At 48.3% G+C, this 11,008-nt stretch overlaps 1 protein-coding gene across 1 annotated transcript; it reads right to left on the bottom strand.

Moving 5' to 3' along the window:
* Positions 1-6,507: 6,507 nt before the first annotated feature.
* On the bottom strand, positions 6,508-10,674 carry SOWAHD (sosondowah ankyrin repeat domain family member D). The gene is made up of 2 exons (XM_079123432.1): positions 9,377-10,674; positions 6,508-9,342 (listed from the first exon to the last, which is right to left on the bottom strand). The coding sequence occupies exon 1, from the start codon at positions 10,527-10,529 to the stop codon at positions 9,549-9,551; it is 981 nt and encodes a 326-aa protein (XP_078979558.1). The 5' UTR covers positions 10,530-10,674; the 3' UTR covers positions 6,508-9,342; positions 9,377-9,548.
* Between the last annotated feature and the right edge of the window lie 334 nt (positions 10,675-11,008).

Here is an 11,008-nt window from a genome sequence, read left to right on the forward strand (position 1 = left end):
AATTTAGTGAGGCCCTGAGCAACTTAGTGAGACCCTGTCTCAAAATAAAAAACATTGGGGATGTGGCTCAGCAGTAAAACGCCCCTGAGTTCAATGCCTAGTACCAAAAAAAAAAAAAAGGTCTGAACCAAAATACAGCTACACACAGAAGAAATGGTCTATACTTCAGTAGAATGACCATCGTTCATAACAATTTGTAGATATTTTGTAAAGAACTACAAGAGGGCTGGGGATATGGCTCAGTTGGTAGAGCACTTGCCTCATAAGCACAAGGCCCTGGGTCCAATTCCCCAGCACTGCAAAAAAAAAAAAAAAAAAAAAAACAACTACAAGAGAATCCAGGTGTGGTGGTGTCCACTTTTAAGCCACTCAGGAGGCTGAACTAGGAGAATCATAAGTTCAAGGTCGGCCTGGACAACTTTGCAGGACCCTATTTCAAAGTAAAATTGCAAGGGGCTGGAGTTGTAGCTCAATGGTAGAGCATTTGCCTAGAACATGCAAGACCTAGGTCTGATCCCCAGTATTTAAAAAAAGAGATAAATGTTTAAGGAGAAGGAAAGCTGGGTGTGGTGGTGCATGCCTGTCATCCAGTGGCTTGGGAGGCTGAGGCAGGAGGATCATGAGTTCAAAGCCAGCCTCAGCAAAAGTGGGGCACTAAGCAACTCAGTGAGATCCTGTCGCTAAATAAAATACAAAATAAGCTGGGGATGTGGTTCAGTGGTTGAGTGGCCCTGAGTTCAATCACTGGTACCAAAAAAAAAAAAAAAAGGAGAGGGAAATGCTAATTATGCTGATTTTATTAGTACACATTTAATACATATTTCAAATTATCACACTCTACTCCATAACTATGTATGTACAATTATTTTGTGTTGGTTAAAAAAATAAAGAATGGGCTGGGGATGTAGGTCAGTGGTAAAATTCTTTTCTAGCATGTAAAAAGTCCTGGGTTCAGTCCCCAGTGACACACACACACACACACACACACACACACACACACACACAACAAAAAAAAAAAAAAAAAAAAAAAAAAATCTGAGGCTTAGTTCTAGTTTTACAGCTACAACTATCCTGACACTTAACAAATCATGTCAGCTTTTGGGACTCCAATTTTCGTCGGTTTGACATGAGGACATTTGGTTTGACCAAGCTCTAAAATCATGAACCCATGATGCCACATTGTAACTCAAAATGTACATCTAATATGGAGTTTCCATGGGACTCCCCAAAAGGAGAGGGGCATGGGAACAGAAAACAAATAAGCTACAAAAAAACAACTATTAGTTTAATCAGAAAGCCTGTGGATCTAAATTCAAGGTCAGCAGCCTCCAGTTCCCACTTGTTCCATGAACCCCAATCACAGATGATGAGGCAGACACACAATGCTGGGTGCTGGGCTGTAGCAGTGAGCCATGCTGACAGGCCCATGTTTGCACAGCTCACAGTCTACAAGGGGACACAAGGGAGTCCAGACAGTTCCAGCCCCTAGTGCTGAGTGTGATGCCAAGTAGGCCACTAGGTACTTGGGAACCTGTCCGAACATGGTAGAAGTTGCAGAAGAGCCCTGAAAGCTGCAGAAGAGTTAGATTTGGGGGGCAGGTCTGCAGAGTGGAGTGTGGAGTATTCTTGTCTTAAGCAAAAGAAACAGATTGTGAGAAGGCTCAGGCATGAGAAAACCTGGAAACTGGGGAACTGAAAGTCACTGTGTGGCATGATTCTAGAAAAGAGACATATTCAGTGGTGGGGGGCGGGGATGCCAAGAGGAAGTAGTGATCAGGGGTGAATCTGGACAGGCAAGCAGGGGCCAGGTCCCACGGAGCCTCCAAGTTTTGAGAGGGAGCTTGGATTCTACCTTGAGGCCAAGAAAAACATTAAAGAATTCAAACAGCCAGATGCTGTGGTGCAAGCCTATAATTCCAGGAGGATTGCAAGTTCAAGGCCAACCTCAGCAATTTAGCAAGGCCTAAGCAACTTAGCAAGACCCTGCCTCAAAACAGAAAATCAAGAGGGTTGGGATATGGCTCAGTGGTAAAATACCCCTGGGTTCAATCCCCAGTATATATTAAAATAAAATAAAATTAAGTAATAAGCAAGAAGTATGAAAGAAAAAATAAATCAAGGGTAGTATGAGGACTTCTGAGAACAGTCCAGGGAGAGGTTGGGATAGGCTTGAAGTAGAGACTCATTAGGGGCTGTAGTTTGTAGTTCAGATGCGAGGACATGCTGGTGACCAGAACTAAGGCAGAAGCAGTGGAAATGGAGTGAGATGGACAGATAAGAGAGATTTAGTAGGAACAACAAAATTTGTGTTTCTTCTTCTTTTTTTTTTTTTTTTTTTGTGGTACTGGGGATCGAACGGACGGCCTAGTACTTGCGAGTCAAGCACTCTACCAGCTGAGCTATCTCCCCAGCCCAACAAAATTTGTGATTGACTGTAGGGGAGAAGGCAGAGAGGTAGCAATAATGATACTCAGGTGTCTGGCTCATGCAACATTGCAGTTGGTAGTGTTATTTACTAACAGGGAAAGGCCATGAGAAGAATAAGGTATTTGAGGTCAGGGTGGGTGCATTGAGAGCTCAATCTTGGCCAGTACAGTGATGCACCCCTGTAATCCCATTGACTCGGGAGTCTGAGGCAGGAGGAGCACAAGTTCAAGGTCAGCATTGTCAATTAGTGAGATTCTGTCTCAAAATAAAAAATAAAAAAGGGCTACAGAAGAGTGGTAGAATGTCTCAGGGTTCAATCCCTGGTACCAAAGTTCAATTTGAGATTTATTAAGTTTGTGATGGCTGTAAGACATCCAGATATCCAACAGACAGTTGGGTATATGGATGTGCAAGTTGTCAAGAAAGAACTGGAAAAAAGTTAAAAAAGAAGAATGAATGCAAGGAAGGAAGGAAGGAAAGAAAAGAAAGAGAGAAAGGAAGGAAGGAAGGAAAGAAGGGAGGGAGGGAGGGAGGGAGGGAGGAAGAAAGAAATGAACGAACTGGAGGCTGAGCTTGGTGGTGTATGCCTACAATACCCGATGCTTGGGAGGCTGAGGCAGGAGGATGGCGAGTTCAAAGCCAGCCTCAGCAAAAGTGAGGCGCTAAGCAACTCAGTGAGACCCTGTCTCGAAATAAAATTTTAAAAAAGGGCTGGGGATGTGGCTCAGTGGTTAAGTGCCCCTGGATTCAATCCTCAGTACCAAGAGAAAAAGGAAAAGAAAAGAAAGTAAGAAAGAAAGAACTGTTTGTGGGGTTAGGGGAGGAGTTTTGTTTTTACTTGGAAAGTGTCAGCTTGTCTACATTGTTTATAATGTCATGAAGGACACAAAAGAGAAGAAAACAGGCAAAGAAGTCAATAGGCAATGGATAGAAGTCCTGAGGGGTGGGAAGCATGAGTCAAAGGATTGGACTAGGGATTTGTCTTGCAGAGGAGAGTTTAGCAGTTTGACAGTTTGGATTCAGACTGATTAAAAGTTGGTTCTACCACCTTCAAGCTATGAGACCTTGGGGCAAGTCACTCTTCCTGAGTCTCAGTTTTCTTAACTGGAAAACAGTGATATTATGAGTACCTACTTCATAAATTCAGTCTGATTCAATGCGATAATGCACATAATATGATTACCATTTTCCCTGGAGCATGGTAACCTTAATTGGTGACACATAAGTATATTATGTGCCAGGCAACATGGTAAGCAAATAATAACTCCTGTTGTTATTAAAACAGGAGTGCAGGAGGGAAAAGTGGATGCACATGCAAGTGAGTTCACAGGTTTGGGGACAGGAAGTTGAAGACACTCTTTTTTGGGGGATACTGAGAATTGAACCCAGGGGTACTGTACCACTGAGCTACATCCTCAGCCCTTTTTATTTATTTATTTTTAAATTTTGAGACAGAGTCTCGCTCAGTTGCTGTAGCTCACTAGTGATCCTCCTACCTCAGCCTCCTAAGTCAGTGACATTACAGGCTTGTGCCACCACACATGGCACTGAACACACTCTTTTTAAGTGGTTTCTATTTTTTTTGTGTGTGTGTGTGGTGTTGGGGATTGAACCCAGGGCCTTGTACATGCTAGGTAAGTGCTCTACCACTGAACTACAGCCTTGGCCCAGGTTTCTACATTTTTGATGAGAGAAGGTGAGTTGATCTGCTACAGGGCTATGTGATTTACCAGGAACAAGGACAGTCACTCCCAACACAGGGCAGCTTAGTGAGACCCTGTCTCAAAATAAAATTAAAAGGGTTTGGGATGTAACTCAATGGTACAGCACCCCTGGGTTCAATCACCAGTATAGGAGAGAGTGGGTGGAAGAGAAGAAAAAAAAGGAGGAAGAAAAAGGAAGGGAGAGGAATAGAAGAGAATAGAGGAGCCATTTGGGAAGTGATCAAGTCATAGGGCTCTGTGCTCATGAAAGGATTAATGACCTTATAATAGAGGCTTCAAAGAGTTGCTGGCCCCTTCCATCTCTTCCACCATGTGAAAACACAGGGAAGGCACCATAAATGAGGACTGGGTCCTCACCAGACGCCAACTAAGGCTGCTGGTGCCTTGATCTTGGACTTCTCAGTCTCCAGAACTGTGAGCAATAATACATTTCTGCTCTGTATAAAATTACCTGTTCTAATTTATTGTAGCAGCAGGGATGGTCCTCATGGAAGACCTGCCTAGAAGCAGTTACTCTGGGGTGATGAAGGCAGAAGCCAGAATGCAGAGAGTTGAGCGAACGAGAGGTAAGGAAATAAAGACAGTGAGGAGACCTCCCTTTGGAAAGACTTGGCTATGAAGGAGAAGGAGCGAGTCACACATTGGGCCAGAATGATGAGAGAGGTTTTTACCTGTTTGTCACCCAAAGTGAATGACACTGAGGATGAACTTGAGGATACAAGGGAAGGGACAATTGAATGAAGTAAACCATGGGAGGAGAGGAGATTGAAAACACGAGTTCAGTGTTTCTTTCTTTCCTTCCTTTCTCTCTCTCTCTCTGGGTTTGGACTCAGACTTGCTTTTCCATTGAGCTACATGCCCAGCCCTTTTTTTCATTTTGAGACAGGGTTTCACTAAGTTGCTGAGGCTGGCCTCGGATTTGTGATCCTTCTACTTCCACTTCCTGAGTCACGCACCTGTTTTTTTTTTTATTATTATTACTAATAAGCTGGGTCTCACTATGTTGCCCAGGATGGTCATAAGCTCTTGGGCTCACGATCCTCCTGCCTCAGCCTCCCAGATAGCTGGGGCTACAGTTGCAACCAACCCCATGAGTTAAATCTTGAAAGAGGACAGGCATGCTCCTTTGTTAAATTAAATGGGAAGGGGGAAGATAGGGAATATATGGTATGTTAGCTAGGGTTGGGGGCATTTCTGCTGTTAGAGTGAGAAGTTTAAGGGATTGTATGATTTTATCCTCATCAGAGAATTTCAGGATTAGCTCTGGCTCCAATTTATGACTTTACTAGAAACAAGATCTAACATATTTAGTGTTTTGGGGACATTTATTAAGTTGCTGCTTTTATTTCTGTGAGTGGAGAACAAGGTAAGTCAACTTATTACAATTATGTCTAAAGTAAGTCTATAATGGGGCATGGGGTGTAGCTCTCAGTGGTAGACTATGTACTGAGCATGCTCTGCGTTCCATCTCCAATGCCACAAAAAGTAAATAAAAGTCTATAGTTTATGAAGAACATCAGCAGAGGAACCAACATCTCCTTTGAGAAATAGCCATTCCTCCATCACTGATGGAAAAGAACTTGGAATAAATGTGAACCCATTTCAAAGGTGGGATAATGTAGGTCAACCACAAGATCCATCATTGGCTACCCTAGCAGAAAAAATAGCTTCACCACAAACACATGCTAAGTCCCTTTCAATTCCTTCAAACAGCTGTTATTTTCTATTCCCTGTGTGTCACTCAATGTGAACATATTCCACATAATACAATCTTGAATTCTCTTAACATTCTGCAAGGGAGATTGTATTGTTCTCATTTCATAGATTGAGGACACTACAACTTGGAGAAGTGAACACTTTACTCAAGGTCACTAATCAAGAGTCAGGATTTGAACCCAGGAGAGGGTACTTTGTATTCTACCAATGGTTTTAAATTTTGCTCCAGGGGCAACTGTGGTCTGTCTCTGTAAAATAGGGTAAGGACCAGGTGTGGTGCAAACACTGATAATCTCCCAGTGGCTCCCAGCAGCTTAGAAGCCTGAGGCAGGAATATTCCAAGTTCAAAGCCAGCCTCAGCAATTTAGTGAAGCCCTAAGCAACTTAGGGAGAACCTATTTCAAAAAAAAAAAGGGCTGGGGATGTGGCTCTGTGATGAAGCACCCCTGGGTTCAATCCCCAATACCAAAAAACAAAACCAAACAAGATAAAAGACTGATGCTGAAACAGTTGTAATGTCCCTAGTGTAAGTTGCATATTTACAAATTTTAATCCCCAAAGTGATATTCATGTACGTTTGCAATATGCACACACATGTATTTAGTATGGAATTAGGGAATCTCTGAATGGCAATGCTTTACACAAAGCAAAATCTTTGTGTTTTAAAAAGACAGCATTTCACTGTCTCAAAATAAAAAATAAAAAAGGAGCTGGGTGTGGTGGCGCACACCTGTAATCCCAGCAACTCAGGAAGATGAGGCAGGAAGATCACAAGTTTGAGACCAGCCTCAGCAACTTAGCAAGGCCCTTAGCAACTTTGTGAGACCCTGTCTCAAAATTAAAAAATGAAAATGGCAGGGGATGTGACTCAGTGGTAAAGGGCATCTGGGTTCAATTCCAAGAACCCTGCCCTTACAAAAATAGAGGTAGCAGGTGGGGAGAGGAGATCTCAATGAGCTTCAATCTGGGGAGCTCCACATTGTCAGTTTTACACATGGGGCTTCTAGGTAAGCTTCATTAGAGCACAGGTTTCAGAGGAAAGAGAAAGAAAAGCATAAAGGCACTGCCCTCCTATGGGTCTCAGACCAAAGTACGACTTTTCTTGAAGCAATGCTCCAGAAATACATGGCTCGTGATGCATTTGCACCGAGTGTTCTCCCCTAGCACATCCATCCTCCATGTGACTGCCAGTGACTTCCCAAAGCCTCACGGTACTCTTCTGCTTAGAAACTTCCATGACTGCCAGCCACCTTTTGGCTAAAACCTATTTTCCCCCTTTCAGCATAGCCTTCAAGACCCTTAGTGATCTGGACCCTATCCACTTTTCCAGTGTTGCCATCCACCACTCCCCAGATCCCATCCTCCTGCCAAACTGGCTCACTTACAACTCCTGGCTCTTGCTCCATCCACTGGCCAGCTCCCACTTGCCCCTGCCACTTCAGATCCGGCCTGACCTTCCCCTGCTTCCCTGCACTTCTGGTTGGTTCAGGCCCCTGCTTCAGTGCTCCCTCAGCATTCCCTTCCCCCAAACTTCGTGCTCATCGTCACAGTCCAGCTCTGTCTCCTTTTCGCGCTTGTCTGCCACTAGAATGTACTTTTGTATCATCTGCTTAACTCTGCTTCACTCCCCTGGAAAGACGTTTCTCAGGGAATTTGTTCTTTCTCTTGGGATAAGCATACCAGTCTTGCCTTGAAAAGCATACCAGAAATGCCAATGGCTTGATGTTAAGCACGGAGCGTTTTCAGCCTGGGAGTTTGTCCTCTGCAGCCAAACCTCAATTTTACATGGAGGAGGTAGGCTAGGCAATATCACATGGTGAGAAAAATCTGTGGGGAAGAATAGCTGACTACAGGAAAAAAGTATTGAAAGCCACTCTCAAATCTTCCAGCTGACTTGGTTTTCATTTTGGAAAGAGCCAGGCAGATGCTGGTCTCGGGTCCCCAAATCTACTAATAGTTAAGATGTTTAGCTTCAGACTTTTCCTATAAAGAGGAGATGGCTGTTATAAGTGTCCTTTGAATGCTCAACACACACCAATCTTCCTTCCAAACCAGGAGCCCAGAGACTCAGCCATGTGGCAGGAAGGCCCTGCCTGACAGCCTTCAGGGAGCCTAAACCACCTTGGCAGCTGTCAAGGGGGAGGTGGTCACAGGGGTGGAGGGGACTAATGCCAATGCCAAACGCCAGAATCTGGGAACTGCTCAGCATCCCCACTTCAACCATCAAAGAAAAGTTTATTTCAAAGAATAAAAAGGAAATGCTCTCTTACACTGTGTAAATATGTTTAAGGTGTAGTTTCCAGAGACATAGCGCAGGTTGAAAACAGCAATAGGAAGGGTCTGGATCATCCCATGGATGAGAAAAACCTAACAGGTTATCAAAGAAAGGCAAGGAAGTTTCCAGCATGGAGGGGGCAAACAGGCCCATCAGGAAGAGGTGGAAACCTGGGTCAGTGGGCTCAGCATGGTGTTTTTGGACTATTCTGTAATGGCTATTTCTCCTGATGTTCGAGGACTGGGCTGAGAGGGCAACAGTCCATTGTAAGGGTTCCCCAAGCCCCCAGAGACAGTGCTATTTTTAAAATTCACTGTTCTGTAAGGCAGCATGGATCTCTAGCCACCAACTGCTTTTCCCTCCTTTCAGGTCGAGTCATCTCTCTGGTGTTCTGTTTAATTCACGTTATTTCTGAATGGGAGCAATTTTCCAAACTACAACTTGTGTATTAAACTTGATTTTTTAAAAACACGGAGGAGGAAAGCCTTATCTTGGGGGAAAAAAGTGCCAGTGGGTGTGTCTCATTGGAGGACACAGGTCAAGTAAATTACATGACTCACCATGAAATATCAGAAATGCAAATTTGTAGACTTTTCCTTTTTACAAACCCTAGACCTCCTTACACGACAAGTCCACGAGGGTGAGACTTGCACGCCAGGCCAGACCTGAAGACAGCCTAGGACACAGGTGCACAGCTCTGGCCATCTGCTCTGAGAATGAGACCCAGAGCCTGCCCTTGGATCACTAGCTCGTGGCCGTGGGTTGACCTTGCAAACATATGCCACTCCCCCCTCTGTGGTTAATAAGGGGGTAAAAAAGTCACTCAAAGGACAGCTTTGTCTTATGAAAGGAAAAAATATTCCACTTTAATATGCTTAAAAAGTCATGCATGATACAAACAGGTACCGGTAAGGCCTGAGTAGTTTCAAGAGCAGGTGGCCAGGGACCGCCTCTACCCGCACAGCGAGATTCATTAGTGGCAGAGTTAAGCATACAGTTAGGAGTTCCCTCTGCGTCAGTGGTTTGCAGTCTTAACTCATTTTTCTAGTGAATGTTTCCTAATAAACTCAGCGCTTCCGCTTGCCGGGCAGCGGCTACTGGAAGGCTTAACTTTCCCTCTCCCAAACGTGACCACGCTCCCTGCTCCTAACTCATCCGGTAGCTTTGGGACTCCACGCCAGGCCGGCTTGGTCCTCGGCTCTCTCGGTCAGGGGTTGCCCTAGGCCCTGGGTGCCTCTGGCGGGTGGCTGCAGGAAACCTGGGACAGGTACCTGAGTTGGGCCCCGATGGGGTCTGCCCCTTGCAGGCCCACGCTGTGTCCAAGGCGCGTCTCCTTCAGTGGGACCCGGAACAACGAAGGATGGAGGCCTCCCCAAGCGTCGCGGCCCCTCCAAGCTCCGTCGCCCTCAACGATCTTGGAAGAAGGGGAACAGATGGCGGAAAAGGCCCTGGATTTGTGCCACCCGGCTGCCCGCAGCGTCCTTCTCTCTGGCTGGAGGAGCCGCTCGGGTTTTTGTCTCCATGGTTGTCCAGTTCGCTGCGCCCGGGGTCCGTCTCAGCGTCCACACAGCGCCGCCGCCGCCGCTGCCGCTGCTGTTGTTGTTGGCGTTGCTGCGCTCGCTGCCGCGTGCCGTCTCCCAATCCTCCGCACCCGACAGCTCTCGCAGCCTCCGGGGTGCGTCGGGCCGCAAGTAGTGGCAAGCCCGATGGCCGCTGTGGTCGCGGCGCGTGGGGTCAGCACCCAGGGCGCCTACCAGCACTTTGATGACCATGTCGTGGCCCTGCAGAGCCGCCAGGTGCAGAGGCGTCAGGCCGCCGCTGCCCGGGACGCTCACGTCGAGTGGCAGTCCCCGGCGCTGGGCGAAATCATGCACCAGAATGAGCTCCTCGTGGCGCCCGTGCTTGGCCAGCCAGTGCAGCACGGTGTAGCCCGTAATCGGGTCGCCTCGCAACAGCAGCCCGGGCTCAGCCTCCAGTAGCTCCTGAAGCACCTCGAAACGGCCCTCGGCGGCCGCCAGAATCCACGCGTGCTCCCGCGGTTCCAGGCACAGCCCGCTGCCGCTCGGCCCGCTTGGCCCTCCGGGCGCGCCAGGGCTCAGCTCCTCGGTGCGCTCTTCCGACAGCCACCCTGCGGGAGCCGCCCCCTGCAGCCCCAGCAGCTCCCGCAGCGCTCCCCGCCTGCGCCCAGAGCCCGCTCCGGAGAGCATCAGCGAGCTATGGAAGGGGGACTCCCGCGAGACGGCGACAGCGGCGTTGCCTCGGTACCTGCCCAGGCTGCTGAGGTCCACTCTCGAGGGGCGGGGCTGCGGGGCGCTCCGCAGGTTCAGCCCGGTTCGCGCGCGAGAGGTCCTGGGCACCGGGCCCACGACCCCTCGGGACTGGGCCATGGTCTTACTGTTGCTGCCGCGGCCGTTCCAGTGTCTAGCGTTCGTTGCCCTTCCCGGGCCCCACCGGGAGAGGAACTGGCGCCGGCGGTGGGGAAGGAAGCAGCTTGAGCAATTGGGCTCGGAGGGAGGGAGCAAAGGAGGAGAGGAGGAGGAGGAGGGAGGGAGGGAGGGAGCACGCTCGGGGAAGGCCCCCGCGTGGGCGGTGGGGGGCGCCGGGGGATGGGAGGTCCAGCCAGTCCCCAAGGCAACCCGGGCTTCAGCACCCCGGGTAACAGCCACCGCAGATCCCCCGGGGCACGGGCGGCCCCGCCCCAAACGGCCAGGTGAGCCCGGCAGCCCCGCCTCCCGCACTGCGCGGGCAGCGGAGGGCAGGCGCGTGGGCGGGGTGGGAGCCAGCCTGCGGCCCCTGCAGCCGGAGTTGTGAGCATCCCGGCAGCTGCTGGAGAAGAGACTCCAGGGCGCCTCCTCCCCGGCGGGCT

This window comes from Sciurus vulgaris, assembly GCF_902686455.1.
Source record: "Sciurus vulgaris genome assembly, chromosome: X".
In the NCBI taxonomy this organism is placed as follows: domain Eukaryota; kingdom Metazoa; phylum Chordata; class Mammalia; order Rodentia; family Sciuridae; genus Sciurus; species Sciurus vulgaris.

What these genes read in the sequence shown, in the direction of transcription:
- SOWAHD (XM_079123432.1), bottom strand. Translation starts at nt 10,529, where the DNA reads ATGGCCCAGTCCCGAGGGGTCGTGGGCCCGGTGCCCAGGACCTCTCGC.